We start from the raw sequence: 18,161 nt of genomic DNA on the forward strand, positions 1-18,161 counted from the left end.
GACTATATACAGGTGCAAGGGCAAAGCTAAGGTAAATCCTAATAACATGAACTGTGAGGCATTATAAAACTACAAAGCTATATACAAGGTCATACACACATAGTCATAGAAACACTAACTGTGAGAGGCATACGCTGATTAAAGCTATGAAAGTTACGTGAACAGGAGTGAAAGCTTGATACGGGAGACCCAGGGATGATAGTGGCACGTTAGTGAACTGTAGATTGGAGGCACTGCAACACAGGGAGAGGTGAGTCACAGTGGATCCAACGGAACGGAAAGAAACTGATTCAGTGTGGATATTGTGTGGGGGGCATTTTGACTCTCCCCTCCAATTATGCTCTCACCAGAAGATCTCCAAGGCTGGGATTTTTTCTGAGAGCCCTAATAACTCTCTCCTGGTGAGGCACGCTCCAGTTAGTTTGCCGCAAACTGTTTCACCACTAGATGGAAGCATTGTCAAAGCACTGTCAAATTTGAATTGGAGCATCACTGGGCTGCAATTCACATTGTAGAGGGATACAAAAAACAAACACAGACACACACAGACACAGAAACAGACAATTAATAAAAAATTATATATAAAAAATGCAAAAAGTGAAAAAAAAATTGATTATGTCCTTCTTCCAATGCATTATGGGTCCTCAAAATGGAACCCTTTTTTTCACTCCCAACTCAGCTTCTGTACCTCCTACATCCAGCAGGTGCTATATTGCCCTAAAGGTCTCCTCCAGCTCTATCCTATGATACACATACCTCAATGTCCTACCTTGCAACCATGATTCAACCAGCCACTCCCTCACAGGCCTTTAAATACCACAGTGGGCACCTAAGGGGCTCAAAAATTGAACTTTCTCCGATTGCCACCAAACTTGGCAGGCACGAGCCTACTGCTACCAACACCACTCACACAAAATTTCCCCACTGTGCTTATGCTTCTCCAGTTATTGATGATCGTCACATGACGATTGTGGTTATCGCCAACCCCTTGGTATTTGGACACATGGCTTAGAAGCTTTCAAAATCTTTTTTGATAAATTGAACAATCACCACCCCTTTAATGAAGTTACAGTTTCAACTAAATAAATTCCAAGTTAACTTTTTAGACACAATAGTTTTCTTTAGAAACAATAATAATCAAAGCAAACAACTATTTGTTGTTTTAAGGATACAGATAGACACATACTGTTATATAAAAAAGTTTTCATCCTAGACATGTTTTCAGGAGTATTATTAAATCTCAATTGATTAGATTCCATCGTATCTGTACCTTTAAGATGCATGTGGAAGAAGCTACTTCAGCGTTGTTTAAGGCTTTAAGACCAAGAGGTTACTCAGTCCGCTTTTAAGGGCAGATTTAAAGTGAAGTGAAAGCACTCTTTGATAGGATCAGCCAACAATTAGGAGGAATAATCAGAGTGAATTGATTCAGTTTGTAATCACCTTTTCAAGACACATCGGAGTCTTGAATCAATCTCTTAATACCTCTTTTTTGATGGCCCAACAAGCCCTTCCTCCTTTACAGCAATTTAAAAGTTACAGCTTATAGAAGAAATAAAAATCTAAAGGATATTTTGGTGCACAACAAATTGAATCCTATAAAGAATTTAGATGACAGATTTAAACAAGTACGATATATGGAAAATATTAGTAAGAGAGGGCTTTCTATTCAAAAATGGTTTTTGAAAATCTGTTTCTATTGAGTGTAATTTTTTTATGAAATCAATTTCTCATTTATTAATGGATTAATAATTCACTTTGAAAAATTGATTTAAATGTTTTTATTTTTAAACTATTAAACCAATTACTTTAATTTTGTTTGAATAAATAAAATCATTTTGAAAAATGAATTCACAAATGGATGATTTATTATACAATTCATAATTTAAGCACAGAATTCTTTGTTTCAATGCATGTGGCCTTGTGGTCCTCTATAACTGGCTCCCAGTAAAACTTTTAAAACTTTCACACAGGATGCGTAAATTCCCACATTAAAAATATTTTCGGACTTACCTATTCTTACACAGTGGATGCGTAATTCCACAGGACAAATTTGTGGCATTTATTCTTTCAAACCGAGCTAGATTTTTCTGATGTTTTGGATCCAAATAAACAGATTTGTCCAAACAGACCACTGCATTTGTCATCGTTCAGTCACGCCATTGTACTGAATATGCAACGACACAGAAATAGTAAAATAAACTCCACACTTTGTGTCCATCGATAAAGAAAAAGTTTGACAGTTTAAAGAAATTCAGACAAAGGGGAGACAAACATTCAGACACAGGTTAAGTTTTCACAATAACAGATTTATTGCTGAATAAATGTCACAATGAAGCTGCAATACAAAAATAAAACAAATGAAAATCGACTTCACATCAGTTACCTGTTCATCAGGTGCATTCCTCTACCTCACCTGTACAACATGAAACTAATCGTCTAACACTGACCTGATCACCTGACATGATAACGTCAGGTTACCTGTCCAAACTTTTAATCCTTTAATCAGTTGTCAGTGGTTACCATGACATCATTTACATAAACTGTACATAAAACCAATTGAACGTTTTACTCAAATCAGAAAAGAGCAGATTTAGTTTCCGTAACCTTTGACCCCAAATGTTTTAAAGTAAACCTGCAGAAATTGATACAACTCCAGTTATGTTCATAACAATGCTGACAGTCAGCTGTCAGTCATACTGCAAATTTCAGTCCTTTATTGTGGATGAATGCCCACACAGCCAGAAAAATTACTTACTGACATAAAGAAAGAGGGCATGCTGGGAAAAACTGAGAAAACAGACAAAAAACAAAAACAAAAACACCTGTTATTAGTTTTAGCCTTGCCCCCTCCTCTATTTGTGCCCCTTGCTGGTCTTGAAGGAGACCTGCAGGACTTTGTCCCCCAGGCGGTACCCGTTCAGGCTGTGGATCGCCATGGCAGCTTCCTCGTAGTTTGCCATTGTAACAAAGCCAAAGCCTTTGCACTTATTGGTGTTAAAATCTCGGATCACTTTCACATTCAAGACTGCACCGAACGGGCCAAACATCTGCCACAGCATGGCCTCGTCAGCTTCCTGGCCCAGGTTGTAGATGAAGATGCACCAACCAGAGGATGAGCTCCCCGAGGTCCCACCCCCTCCGCTCATGTGGTCGGTGCTCATTGGAGAAAACCTGGACACACGAAGTATTAGACAGCTGCAGATTAACTGATTCTCATCGAACAGTAACAAACATCTAAGTCAATTAGCTGCTGGATCTCGGGACAAGGTAGGTTAGAGTACTCAGACTACAGTAATCAGGTTATTCTGAGCAGGTCAGCATACCGGAACCTTTGTGCCTGGTGATGGACAGGCCCCCCAAAGCGTCGTGATTGGCCGTGGTACATCTGTGACATCATCTGGGAGTTCCTGGCCTGGTTGGGATTGGCAGCAAACTTGACCGTGATTGGCTCAGCGCTGCCGGGAGGCGTGTGTCCGTTCAGGTGTTTGACAGCGTCATCGGCCTCGGCCCTCTTATCAAAGCGGATGAAGGCCACGCCACGTGACAGACCTAAACAGCCAACCAGAACAGAATTTTTTCAGTTCCAAACATCACAAGCCATCACATGACCCTGAGCTTACTGAGCGCGTGCGGTACCTGAAGCCTGGTCCACTAACACTCTAGAATTGATGATGCGACCATAGTGCGAGAACATGTCCTCCACGTCCTGCTGACTGAGAGTCCGTGGCAAACCACTGATATACAGGTTCGCATCTTTGATGGCGTCTGAACTCGGCCGTGCAAATGAAACCTGCGGGGAAGTGACAGGAAGTAAGTCAGCTGATCATCTTTACAAAATAATTGTCACAGAAAACAAACTGTGATGAAAATAAAAAATACAGTTACATTGAGTTCAAATAAAATCCAGATTTAAATTTTTAAATATTCAATAAAAATAAATAAAAATCCACAATTTTTCCAAACAAAACAAAACACAAAATAAAAGCATCCAAACAGGCTCTGATCACCAAAATAAAAGCATTAATATCATTAATGTCTGAAAGTAAAAGGTGCAGTACGTTGTCTCACTGAATTGAAGAAATTCACAGATTCAGTGTTGACACGTGTCGGTGCGAAAACAATAAAAACAAAACAGCAGAGTTTGAAAATACCTTCATCCATCAGACAGGTGAGAGTGCCCTCTACTGTCCGGGGAACATAACACATCAGTTGAGACAGGAAAAACAAAGAGCACCTGTGGCACGTTACCTTGATAGTTTTAGACTGTAGCCTCAGGCCATTGAGGGTACTGATAGCCCTCTCTGCATCACTAGGGTTAACAAAGTTAACAAAGCCGTAACCTAAACTGTGGCCTAGAGAAACACAAAGGAAAACAACAAAATAAAAAACAAAAGCGTCTGTTACAGCTGCTACACAGTCCGAGAGAAACAAACACAGAGTTCAAACTAAGTACAGAGATCCATACAGTCAATTGGAAAACATCAGTTTTCTGAACAAACCGAGAAAACCTGCCGCCACCCACCACGCTGCCTGACCGCCGCGCACCTACCACGTTTTAGCTCTCAAAACAGTTAGCCAATGTACCTTGCAGTGTCACCTATTTAAAAAAAATAAAAAAAAATCAACTTTGGAAAAAAACTCACTACAAACAAAGAAGTTAAAGGTCATCTCTCCTGTTACACTTCAACACAAGTTAGTTCTCACAGAAAATAAAGTGATGAAAATAAAAACTGCACTTACATCGAGTTGAAATAAAATACAGATTAAATGTTTAAATATTCAATATAAATATTAATTTATTTTTTATCTGAAAAGGTAAGATCTCACCTGATTTGGCCAGTTCAGGTAAGATCTGTCCATGGAAGTAAATAATTTATCGTCGTCAGTGAATGAGGTTAAAGATGACTCACTGGTGATATATTACTTTGGCATGAGGGTGGTTAGCCACATGATGATGATGATGATCAAACCGTCGGCACAAATCATCTGCACATGGTTGTATTGAACGCACGACGACCTGACGATTACACGCTGGCAGGATGCAATCCTGCATCACCCCACACGACTGTTGAAAACGACTGTTTTCTCGACTTGTTCAGAACAAAAAAAATCTTCAAATATTTTTAAAGTTTTACAAACAGCCTGAAAAAAAAAATCAAACAGGTGAAAATACTTTTTAAAACAAACAAACAAAATAAAACCCCACAAAAAATAAAAAACAAAACACCTTTATCAGAGGCTGGACGAAAAAAATTCAACCAAAACTTTCATTCTTTGCTCAGGCACTGACATGCTCGCCATTTGCTCGCCAATCAAAGTTATTCTGTTTCTGCTGTAGGGCAGAAGACCTGAAAACCTGCAACCAAGCCACGTGTCATCTGAAGACATTCATCACCAGATGGCCGTCGCCTCAAAATGTAATTACAAAGTTTCAAATTCTTATAAAATAAAAAACAAGAAGTTCAGTTAGTGTCAACATATTCTTGCCACACCTCTTTTCTAAATCATTCTTTAATTTGTTTTGAATCATTCAGTAAATAACTTTTTATTTACTTTGTTCGCCCAGCCCTGATGTAACCAATCAGCATTAAGTACCTGTTAGACACTTTGATGTCATTAAACCTGGTGTGAAAAAAAATGAAGATTACAACAACAAAAATATCCAAATTGTTTTATGACAAAAAAAAAAAAAAAAAAGAGAGAGAGAAAAATCACAAAATTCACCTAAAAAAAGAAGAACAAAAAAACAGAGTTAAAACCCCCCCAAAACAAACAAAATCAGCTGATCATCTTGAAACCCCCCAAAAAACAACAGTGAACAGGAAATACTGCAAACAGTACTATAACGACTATGTACTGATACTACAACTACTGCAAAATACAGCTGTGGCCTACTTCGCAGTATAAGGAGTACAAAGTACAATGAAGCATGAACAAGTACACGTGTTAATGCTGAAATACATTTACTTCAAGTACTGAAATAAAACATATTCACAGTAAAACTTATAATGCTTCAAAAGTAATCTGGTATTTGTCTTTAGTAAAATTATCATCATTAGTCGTAAGCAAAGTAATACCACAGTACTACTGTGTGTAACAGTACCCCAGTAATACCATAGTACTACTAGAGCTGGGCGATAGAACGATAACGATATGTATCGTGATATAACTTTGACTCGATAGAGAAATTAAGCTATCGCGATAGACCTTGCCGCTCTTGTCCTCAAGAAAAAAAGAAAAAAAAAAGAAGGTCAGCCAATCCAAATTAAGTAGCGCAGAGCCGAACCAATCACAGCCGCAGCATCACGTCGCGTGACTTGTTACGTACAGCACAAGTGCCAAGCCGCACGTGTGTTTGTTTGGGAAGCAGCCAGCGGGTAATGGAGCCAGCGCGTAATGGAGGAAATGAGTGTGCCGACTAGAAAAATCAACCGAGCGTGACCGAAGAGAAAACAGATGATGGTTCCAACGCCGGAGAGATTGTCGAACGGAAGAGCCATAGAAGTTCCGTAGTGTGAAGGTATTTCGGCTATTTCAAGTCTGACAAAAAACAGAGTAGCGTGCACTGTAAATTGTGCCGAAAGCAAGTCTGGAAATACAATAAACTGGTGCATGCATCACACTGTGCGCCACGTTATTGTTTCGGTGAAATGAATTTCTACAATACTGTTAATTCTACTCTCTGCAGTGTTTAAATGCTTACATATACACACAGTTACTGTCCGTCCACACATACGACTCGGTTCTGCTTCTATGCCCCAGCTTTACTTTTTCCCACCGAGGCTTCTAGACTTCTGATTGGCCAACATTTCTGCACGGTTAGGAATCTAGCGCCACCTGCTGCTTTGGCATGTTCATAGCAGCGTTTTCCTTCATTTCTGCCTTTATGTGTGGACGGGATTATTTTTTTAAAACGAAAACGGAAAATCTCCGTTTTCAAAGATACCCGTGTACGTGTGGACGTAGCCTCAGTCTCTGACTGGAAGCGCTAATTCGTCATTCGGCTTTTGTCAGACTAAAGTAACTGTTAAAACTGTTTGAAAAGCTAAGCTATACAACAAGGAGAGATTGAGAATTTCCTTTTAGTTCTCAGTTTATTTGATATTGACAAAAGTTAGTCAGTTTTGTCTGTTCTTCTGTAAAACAAACTAAGATTTATTTTTAGAATTAATATTTTGTTTCTAAGTGGAATTGACAATTTAGTCTGTTTTGTTTGTTCTATTTTGAAACTTAAACGCTTTAGTGGCTGCCTTTTGTGTAGTTTGCAATATTTGCCTTTATTTATCTGAAAAAGTCTCATGTTCCTTAAGTACATCTACCCTGTTGAACTTATTATGGGAAATAAATATTTAAATAAAAACAAGCTGCTGATTATTTCACATTTTACTTGTGAGCAACGGCACATTTAAATCTTACAAATATAGTTATTTGGCTTATATCGTGATAGATATCGTTATCGCCTGAAATGAAAAAAACATATCGTGATATGAAAAAATCTCATATCGCCCAGCTCTAAGTACTACCTGAATAATACTGCAGTACGATTGGGGAGCTCAGCACCTGCTGCAGTCCAGGTACTCAGAAGTACTACAGTGATTCTACTGTAGTACTGCAGTAGTGGTACTAACAGTGATACTGCAGCAGCACTTCAGTAGTACTGTATTAGTGGTACTTCAGCACTACATTAGCAGTACTTTCATCGTTACCTGCCACTTTGTCGCGGATGAGCTTGGCAGACTCGACCTCGCCGACGCTGCTGAAGAGGCTGCGTAGCTCGTCCTGGCTCATGCTCTGCGGCAGGTAGTTCACAATCAGGTTCGTGCGTGCGTCTTCGTCCTCCATCAGCTCCATCTGCTCGCCGTACCCGTTATCGTACAGCTCCTGAGGTCATTACATCATCACCATCATCACTTTCACTAAAGTCAAAAAGATGCCAGAATAAAGGAAGTGAACAGATTCAGCCAATCAAAGCGTAGCACTCACATTTCCAGCAGCTCCTTTAGCGGCGAGCGAAGCGTCTCTGACATCACCCTGAGAGTTCTGAACCTCACACACCTGAAACACACACACCACACACACCTGTCATAAACATGCACTAATCCCCAGGCCCTGATTCAGGAATTGGGGTCAGCTAAAACTCTGAGTTTGTTAACCCTGAGATAAGATAGACTTGGGTTTCTGTTCCAGAAAGAGAGCCACCAGGGTAAAGAATTTTGGAAACTAAACTTTGGGTAACCTCTGACAGGTGTTCCCTCTGACTCCTCCCCTCCTCCTGGACCTGAATTAGCTGAGTGACCCTTGCTTTCATAAAGTCACAGCTATTAAGTCAGTCCAACCAACCACTCATCAATATATCAGCACAGAGACAGCTATTCCATCAATGACAGATTACAACTTAGAATCAAATCTCTAGTGACAGTATGAGTGTAATACGATTACAGTTATTGTAGAATCACCGTTTACATGACATCGATCAGCGATCAATCGTCAGGCTCAGTGATGGATTTTAGTGACAATAAGGCTGAAATGACTTTCAGATCCAAACTGAACTAAATGTGTTTAAAGTGACATTTTATAAGCAGACAGTCTGACTGTAGTCTGATTACATTTCATGCTGACATAGGTTCACAGATTCAGATTCTGTCATTTGGGATGGGTGACACTCATCTACTAATTGGAAGGTTAGTGGTTCTGCTGCAGTTTGCAGGCCAAAGTGTCCTTGAGCAAGACACTGAAGCCTGAGCTGCTCTATGATGCGTTTATCGGTGCGTGAAGGCGAAACAGAAAGCAGTCAGGTATATTAAAAAGTGTTCGTATGAATGTTCAAAGTCTGAAAATCGCCTGAAAAAGTCTCACCGACTTGACCCAGAACCAGATCACCCAAAGGAATCATAGGCTCCGGTTTTCAGATAAGCTCTGAATTCTCTTTGCGATTACATTTGTAGTACAAAGCCAGATTGCCGACTTAGCAAGCTTAAGCTCAGAGTTCTGTGCCACAAAGGTGGCATTCTTTGTACCTGTGAGATCACCGTGGTAATGCGTGCCGATCACATGGTCAGGAGCAGGTTTAAATCTGATGGAACTGCCTTGTTTTCACCGATTCTGTCATTTACGGTCTGAGTCAGCGAGACTGAGATCCTCTACTCATCGTTTTATTTGTAAAACCTGTTCAATGGCCTCTGGGTGACATCATGGCCGAAACCCAGGTGTGAAGTCACATGATGCATATGTTCAGCTGCTGATGTAGAAAATGCAGAAACAGTTTGATGTTTGGTCCTCGTGCTATCATTTTGTTAAGCTGGTTAACTGAAAGAAAGCTTGAATTTGTTGAACCCGCTTCACAGCACAGCCTCTGAACAGGTTAAAAACACTTGATCACTACTGATCCACTCACCTTCAGGTACCTGATGTGTCCTCGTCTTTGCGCCATGGAAATGATTCAGGAAGTTAACTGCGTCTGGGAAAAATAGCAAAAGCAGCTGATTATTGATCATTGCTTATCATTTGCAAGCTACTCGATAAACTGAAGGTGATCAGAATTCAATCTGTTTCAATCAGGAAACCCAAACCAGTAACTCTCTGATGATGGGTCCCCAGTTTAGCTCATTTCACTCTGTATTATCTTATGTTCCTGTTGCTACAGTAGCATTATTGATTAAGAAGCACCTGTGAAGTCCGGGTGTTCTCTGTGGATCAATGTGCAGATGTTGATTCCAGATCCCAAAACGTTGATTATGTTCATCTGGACGTGTTCAGTGGGAGAAACATTTCATCACCATCCAGGTGACTTCTTCAGTCTCAGCTGACTGCAGGTTTCCAACCTTATAAACAGTACATTTGCACAACAACGGAAGCTAACCTACTGAATAAACAATGGAGTCATGCAGTCAGCTGAAAGTCACCTACATGAGGATGAAATGTTTCTCCCATCGGAAAAGCCACATCAAGATTAACAGAATCAACCTTTTGGGAATTACTTACCTGGATGATTGAGCATGCATCAAGACATTGATTCCGGATGTTTCTCGGCCTGTTTGACTCACCTGCAGCTTTCTATAAGATGACATCTGACCCCAAACACTGCCAATCAGAATGACGTCTGAGAATGTCATCAACATTTCTAACCAACCAAAGAGCTCTAGAACTACATTTACCTGCCTGACACCCCGAGAACCGTCTAACCGCTGAAGCACCGCCCACAGGTCCAGGTGAACACATTAACTTAATGGATTAACACATATTTACTTAATCACTAACTTAATTACAGAGATCGCTGGCGTTTCTCAGAAAAACCCGTAGGTTTCCAGTTCCGGTCCAGTTCGCGTTACAGTCGGGTCTCACATGTGGATAGGTAAGCAGGTAAAGTGGGTAAAATAAAAGCGCGCACTTTGAGGCCGCGGAGCTGCTAGCATTAGCCGCTGTTAGCACCGCGGACACACCACGAGGCTACTCGGCCACTCGCACCTTGGCACTCAAAGACGTCACCGTTCTTACCTGTGGGAGTGCGGACAGGTGATCCGGTGTGATTGGGTCAGATTTCGATCCGCAGTTGGAAGATGAGATGATCTGTCGATCCTAACAAGCACGTTCCCTACTGCACACAAAGAACCAACTGCCGCCCAGTGAAGTATCGCGAGATCTCCCCGTCCTTCTTCCTCTTCTGTAAAATAGGACTGTGCTCCTTATTTGCCCCCTGCTGGAATCATTGGGAAAACACGAAAATCAAATCAGAAGTTTTGTTTTGATTTTACTGAAGAACTTTATTTATAAAATAGAACCAACAACACGTGTACCAGAAAACTAAACATGACATCACCCAAACATTAACATCCAGCTGTAAAACATCTGTCTGCTCAGAATGAGATGGTCAACTCCCGCAAATGTTGTACCTTTTATATTGTAAGGAAAAGACCCTACAATAATAAAAAGAAAACAGCAAAACCCCCAACAATCACATGACCCCCTTATGAGCAAGAACTCTGTTGACAGTGGGAGGGGGAAAAAAAAAAACCTTTTACAGTTTTTCACAGTTATTTACACACAATTTCTTGTACTTCAGACACAATGACTACAACATGCATCTGATGCACCAACCCCCTGAACCAATCCTGCTAAACTACAAACACAATTTCTGCTTTACACTCAAATTGCAGTTTTAAAACACACTTTTTTTTAACACACTACATGAAATTCTCTGCATTTGGCACAATTTTCATGAAGAAAATCTTTGTTTTCACAAGAAACACACTTTCATTCAAAATGGTAAGCTCAATTGCCCTACTTTTCCTACTAACTCATCACATGAAGGGCTCTAGACTGCGACCAATTTGGTCGCAAAATTTTTCAACTTAAAAAATCCTAGGTCGCACAGGTGCGACCAACTGTTTGAGTGGGAAAAAAAAAAGAAAGAAGAAAAAGAAAAGCCCCCACAACTCTGACAGTCTCCGTGTGGTCAAAACAGACACACATTATGCCCCTATTGTGGTCTAAACCAGAGGCGGAGCCAGACATTTGAAACACCCAGGGCTTAGCTCTAAAGGGTAGTATGCATGTGGGATTTTTTTTTATTTTTTTTTTTGGGGGGGGGGGGGGGGGGGGGGGGGGGGGGGGGGGGGGTTAGAAATGACTGATTAATAGGCTCTGTTTTGAGTTTTGTTCAAAAAAGAATGACTTCATATAGGGAAAAATATATATCACGTATGCAGGACACCTTAAACTAGTTTTTTAATTAAGCAGCAAGGCAGAACAAAGGTGGGGCTGTATTAAGACACAAGGACTAAACCCCAATTCAACCAGACCCGGAACTGATCCGGAATTAAAACAGGACTGCAACAGTTCAAAATCAGGACTGATGACTTAACCAAGACAGAACCAGAATCAGAACTAGATGATAGTAGCACTAAAAATCATCATAGACCTGCACTACACTTATTTTTTTAATTCTACCAAAGTACACTATTTAGATTGAGAAAAGTTTATATAATTATTTAGCCTTGTTGTGCAAACAAGCCTGCATAACTTAATAAATATAGAATTTGAAAAATAGTAAACCTAAAAAGAAACACTAGGTACGAGATACAAGAGTACCTATGATACGGTGATACTTTTGGTAAACAACCATTTGACTAACATGTGTGTCTCACCTGCTCTTGTTCATCTCTGTTCTGTCCTCATTCTCCATCTCCCTCTCTGTTCCTCTCTCTCCCTCTTTGTGCTGACAATCATCAAATATACAGTTGAAACCAGATATTTACATACTCTTCAGATCAAAACACAAATACTTTTTTATTTGTAACATCAAATCAGACTAAATGTTTATTTTTTTTAGATTGATAAATATATCATTTATCAATAACATATTTGTTAGCTTTAAGAGTAAAGAGAGAAACTATCTGTATTTCTTAATTGTAAATGGCACCAAATTGTATTCAAAATTGAGCCACACTTATGGAGCTCCACGATTCTTTTCCTGGTGTTTTGGTTGATAAATTTAGGGCTGGGTATTGTCACTGATTTCTAGAATCGATTCAATTCCGATTCACAAGGTCCCGAATCGATTCGATCCACGATTCGATTTAATTCGATTTGATTCAATTCAATTCAATTTGAATCTGGGAAATTTTGACAGTCAGAAAAAGGAAGCTGACACACGCAAGACTTTATCAAAGGTGTGAGCATCACAGCAGATGCCTTTGTGTCAAAGTAGCTGAGGATAAAACACAGAAAAACATGAAGGCGATTTTCCTGGCCTGGATTTTATAAAAATATTCTGCAGTACATCAAAAACGAAAGAAAACCATTAATCAACACATGAACATTACCTCTGACGTTACAGCGGTTTTATTAGAGACATGGCTAAGCGTTTTGCATAATTTAAAAAAGTTTAAATTTGTTCAGTATTGAACGGCAGAAATTAGGTTTTCTTTTCGGAAGTATATAAAAAAAAACTTAAAAAAACGTCGGCCGACAGCGCTGTAAACAACGGTAGACTTGTGCGTAACAAGCAAGCGAATAATGAAGAAAACAGATTTTTAGACGGGAAACTGTTCTTGAAGTACAGAGAGAGAGGGAGAGAGAGGGAGAGAGAGAGAGAGAGAGCTGTGCATCGTGGTCGAAGCAAAACAGTAAAAGTAAGAGTGAATACATGACGATGTTTATGTGAAGCGTAGTTTGGATCTTCTTTTGCTGCTGGTTCGGTCAATATTGTTTGGAGAGACATCAAACTAACAGCTGTAGAATCAGCGCATAAAGGGCGTGAACACAAAGCGCGGACAGATCAGAATCAGCGAGCTGTCGGCTTTCAGCCCCGACCGTGAGAAAGGCCACATCTAACTGATTTGAACCGCGGGTTGTGTTGTTCCCGTGCTTTCATTCTAATTCTTTTGTTTTCATTCAAATTGAGTTCTTTTCATTGAAATTCCATTCTTTTGATTCTAATTCTGTTGTTTTCATTCAAATTCTGTTGTTTTCATTCAAATTCTGTTGTTTTCATTCAAATTCCGTTGTTTTCATTCAAACGTTGTTGTTTTTATTCAAATGCTGTTCTTCTCATTCTAATTCTTTTCATTTCATTTTAATTCCGTTGTTTTCATTCAAATTCCCGTGCTTTCATTCTAATGCTTTTGTTTTCATTCAAATTGCGTTCTTTTCATTCAAATTCCATTCTTTGATTCTGTTCTTTTCATTCAAATTCCATTCTTTTCCTTTAAATTCCGTTGCTTTCATTCAAATTCTGTTCTTTTCATTCAAATTCTGTTGTTTTCATTCAAATTCTGTTGTTTTTATTCTAATTCCGTTGTTTTCATTCACATTCCATTGTTTTCATTCAAATTCTATTGTTTGTTCTCAAATTCTGTTCTTTTCATTTTAATTCCGTTGTTTTCATTCAAATTCCGGTGCTTTCATTCTATTTTTTTTTGTTTCCATTCAAATACTGTTCTTTTCATTCAAATTCTGTAGTTTTCATTCAAATACTGTTCTTTTCATTCAAATTATGTTGTTTTTATTCAAATGCTGTTCTTTTATTTTTAATTCCGTTGTTTTCATTCAAATTCCCGTGCTTTCAATCTAACCCTTTTGTTTTCATTCAAATTGCGTTCTTTTCATTCAAATTCCATTCTTTGATTCTGTTCTTTTCATTCAAATTCCATTCTTTTCCTTTAAATTCCGTTGCTTTCATTCAAATTCTGTTCTTTTCATTCTAATTCTGTTGTTTTCATTCAAATTCTGTTCTTTTCATTTTAATTCCGTTGTTTTCATTCAAATTCCCGTGCTTTCAATCTAACCCTTTTGTTTTCATTCAAATTCTGTTCTTTTCATTCAAATTCTTTTCTTTTCATTCTAATTCTGTTCTTTTCATTCAAATTCTTTTCTTTTCATTCTAATTCTGTTGTTTTCATTCAAATTCTGTTGTTTTTATTCTAATTCCGTTGTTTACATTCAAATTCTGTTGTTTTTATTCAAATTCTGTTGTTTTTATTCAAATGCTGTTCTTCTCATTCTAATTCTACTCTTTTTATTCAAATTCTTTTGTTTTCATTCAAATTCTGTTCTTCTCATTCTAATTCTTTTCTTTTCATTTTAATTCCGTTGTTTTCATTCAAATTCCATTGTTTTCATTCTAATTCCGTTGTTTTCATTCAAATTCTGTTGTTTTTATTCAAATTCTCTTCTTTTCATTCTAATTCCGTTGTTTTCATTCAAATTCTGTTGTTTTTATTCAAATGCTGTTCTTTTATTTTTAATTCCGTTGTTTTCATTCAAATTCCCGTGCTTTCATTCTAATTCCTTTGTTTTCATTCAAATTAGGTTCTTTTCATTCTAATTCCGTTGTTTTCATTCAAATTCCCGTGCTTTCATTCTAATTCTTTTGTTTTCATTCAAATTGCGTTCTTTTCATTGAAATTCCATTCTTTTGATTCTAATTCTGTTGTTTTCATTCAAATTCTGTTGTTTTCATTCAAATTCTGTTGTTTTCATTCAAATTCTCTTCTTTTCATTCTAATTCCGTTGTTTTCATTCAAACGTTGTTGTTTTTATTCAAATGCTGTTCTTCTCATTCTAATTCTTTTATTTCATTTTAATTCCGTTGTTTTCATTCAAATTCCCGTGCTTTCATTCTAATTCTGTTGTTTTCATTCAAATTCTGTTGTTTTCATTCAAATTCTCTTCTTTTCATTCTAATTCCGTTGTTTTCATTCAAATTCTGTTGTTTTCATTCAAATTCTGTTGTTTTCATTCAAATTCTGTTTTTTTCATTCAAATTGCATTCTTTTCATTCAAATTCTTTTCTTTTCATTCTAATTCTGTTGTTTTCATTCTAATTCTGTTGTTTTCATTCAAATTCTGTTGTTTTCATTCAAATTCTGTTGTTTTTATTCAAATGCTGTTCTTTTATTTTTAATTCCGTTGTTTTCATTCAAATTCCCGTGCTTTCATTCTAATTCTTTTGTTTTCATTCAAATTGCGTTCTTTTCATTGAAATTCCATTCTTTTGATTCAAATTCTGTTGTTTTCATTCAAATTCTGTTGTTTTCATTCAAATTCTGTTGTTTTCATTCAAATTCTCTTCTTTTCATTCTAATTCCGTTGTTTTCATTCAAACGTTGTTGTTTTTATTCAAATGCTGTTCTTCTCATTCTAATTCTTTTCATTTCATTTTAATTCCGTTGTTTTCATTCAAATTCCCGTGCTTTCATTCTAATTCTTTTGTTTTCATTCAAATTCTGTTGTTTTCATTCAAATTGCGTTCTTTTCATTCAAATTCTTTTCTTTTCATTCTAATTCTGTTGTTTTCATTCAAATTCTGTTGTTTTCATTCAAATTCTGTTGTTTTCATTCAGATTCTGTTGTTTTTATTCAAATGATGTTCTTCTCATTCTAATTCTACTCTTTTTATTCAAATTCTTTTGTTTTCATTCAAATTCTGTTCTTTTCATTCAAATTCCATTCTTTTCCTTTAAATTCCATTGTTTTCATTCAAATACTGTTCTTTTCATTCAAATTGTTCTTTTCATTCTAATTCTTTTGTTTTCATTCAAAATCTGTTCTTTTCATTCACATTCCATTGTTTTCATTCAAATTCTATTGTTTATTCTCAAATTCTGTTCTTTTCATTTTAATTCCGTTGTTTTCATTCAAATTCCGGTGCTTTCATTCTATTTTTTTTTGTTTCCATTCAAATACTGTTCTTTTCATTCAAATTCTGTAGTTTTCATTCAAATACTGTTCTTTTCATTCAAATTCTGTAGTTTTCATTCAAATACTGTTCTTTTCATTTTAATTCCGTTGTTTTCATTCAAATTCCCGTGCTTTCAATGTAACCCTTTTGTTTTCATTCAAATTGCGTTCTTTTCATTCAAATTCCATTCTTTTCCTTTAAATTCCGTTGCTTTCATTCAAATTCTGTTATCTTTATTCAAATTCTGTTCTTCTCATTCTAATTCTACTCTTTTAATTCAAATTCTGTTGTTTTCATTCAAATGCTGTTCTTTTCATTCTAATTCCGTTGTTTTCATTCAAATTCTGTTGTTTTTATTCAAATGCTGTTCTTCTCATTCTAATTCTACTCTTTTCATTCAAATTCTCTTCTTTTCATTCTAATTCCGTTGTTTTCATTCAAATTCTGTTGTTTTCATTCAAATTCTGTTGTTTTCATTCAAATTCTGTTTTTTTCATTCAAATTGCATTCTTTTCATTCAAATTCTTTTCTTTTCATTCTAATTCTGTTGTTTTCATTCTAATTCTGTTGTTTTCATTCAAATTCTGTTGTTTTCATTCAAATTCTGTTGTTTTTATTCAAATGCTGTTCTTCTCATTCTAATTCTACTCTTTTTATTCAAATTCTTTTGTTTTCATTCAAATTCTGTTCTAATCATTCTAATTCTGTTCTTTTCATTCTAATTCCGTTGTTTTCATTCAAATTCCCGTGCTTTCATTCTAATTCTTTTGTTTTCATTCAAATTGCGTTCTTTTCATTGAAATTCCATTCTTTTGATTCAAATTCTGTTGTTTTCATTCAAATTCTGTTGTTTTCATTCAAATTCTCTTCTTTTCATTCTAATTCCGTTGTTTTCATTCAAACGTTGTTGTTTTTATTCAAATGCTGTTCTTCTCATTCTAATTCTTTTCATTTCATTTTAATTCCGTTGTTTTCATTCAAATTCCCGTGCTTTCATTCTAATTCTTTTGTTTTCATTCAAATTCTGTTGTTTTCATTCAAATTGCGTTCTTTTCATTCAAATTCTGTTGTTTTCATTCAAATTGCGTTCTTTTCATTCAAATTCTTTTCTTTTCATTCTAATTCTGTTGTTTTCATTCAAATTCTGTTGTTTTCATTCAAATTCTGTTGTTTTCATTCAGATTCTGTTGTTTTTATTCAAATGATGTTCTTCTCATTCTAATTCTACTCTTTTTATTCAAATTCTTTTGTTTTCATTCAAATTCTGTTCTTTTCATTCAAATTCCATTCTTTTCCTTTAAATTCCATTGTTTTCATTCAAATACTGTTCTTTTCATTCAAATTGTTCTTTTCATTCTAATTCTTTTGTTTTCATTCAAAATCTGTTCTTTTCATTCACATTCCATTGTTTTCATTCAAATTCTATTGTTTATTCTCAAATTCTGTTCTTTTCATTCTAATTCCGTTGTTTTCATTCAAATTCCGGTGCTTTCATTCTATTTTTTTTTGTTTCCATTCAAATACTGTTCTTTTCATTCAAATTCTGTAGTTTTCATTCAAATACTGTTCTTTTCATTCAAATTCTGTAGTTTTCATTCAAATACTGTTCTTTTCATTTTAATTCCGTTGTTTTCATTCAAATTCCCGTGCTTTCAATGTAACCCTTTTGTTTTCATTCAAATTGCGTTCTTTTCATTCAAATTCCATTCTTTTCCTTTAAATTCCGTTGCTTTCATTCAAATTCTGTTATCTTTATTCAAATTCTGTTCTTCTCATTCTAATTCTACTCTTTTAATTCAAATTCTGTTGTTTTCATTCAAATGCTGTTCTTTTCATTCTAATTCCGTTGTTTTCATTCAAATTCTGTTGTTTTTATTCAAATGCTGTTCTTCTCATTCTAATTCTACTCTTTTTATTCAAATTCTTTTCTTTTCATTCAAATTCGATTCTTCTCATTCTAATTCTTTTCTTTTCATTT

The 18,161-nt window shown here is 36.4% G+C and overlaps 1 protein-coding gene across 1 annotated transcript; it reads right to left on the bottom strand.

The window, feature by feature from the left end:
• Positions 1-2,288: 2,288 nt before the first annotated feature.
• On the bottom strand, positions 2,289-10,675 carry LOC113016105 (ELAV-like protein 1). The gene is made up of 8 exons (XM_026158654.1): positions 10,498-10,675; positions 9,398-9,460; positions 7,987-8,058; positions 7,710-7,884; positions 4,252-4,355; positions 3,640-3,793; positions 3,327-3,552; positions 2,289-3,174 (listed from the first exon to the last, which is right to left on the bottom strand). The coding sequence occupies exons 2-8, from the start codon at positions 9,431-9,433 to the stop codon at positions 2,856-2,858; spliced, it is 1,086 nt and encodes a 361-aa protein (XP_026014439.1). The 5' UTR covers positions 9,434-9,460; positions 10,498-10,675; the 3' UTR covers positions 2,289-2,855.
• Between the last annotated feature and the right edge of the window lie 7,486 nt (positions 10,676-18,161).

This window comes from Astatotilapia calliptera, chromosome 23, assembly GCF_900246225.1.
Source record: "Astatotilapia calliptera chromosome 23, fAstCal1.2, whole genome shotgun sequence".
Lineage (NCBI taxonomy): Eukaryota > Metazoa > Chordata > Actinopteri > Cichliformes > Cichlidae > Astatotilapia > Astatotilapia calliptera.

Bases quoted from the DNA above. Each gene is read 5' to 3' on its own strand.
- LOC113016105 (XM_026158654.1), bottom strand. From the start codon at position 9,433: ATGGCGCAAAGACGAGGACACATCAGGTACCTGAAG. The intron at 8,059-9,397 runs GTGAGTGGATCA...TGTGTGTTTCAG, and splicing joins GACACATCAGGTACCTGAAG to GTGTGTGAGGTTCAGAACTC. The intron at 3,175-3,326 runs GTATGCTGACCT...TCGTGTGTCCAG, and splicing joins CACCAGGCACAAAGGTTCCG to GTTTTCTCCAATGAGCACCG.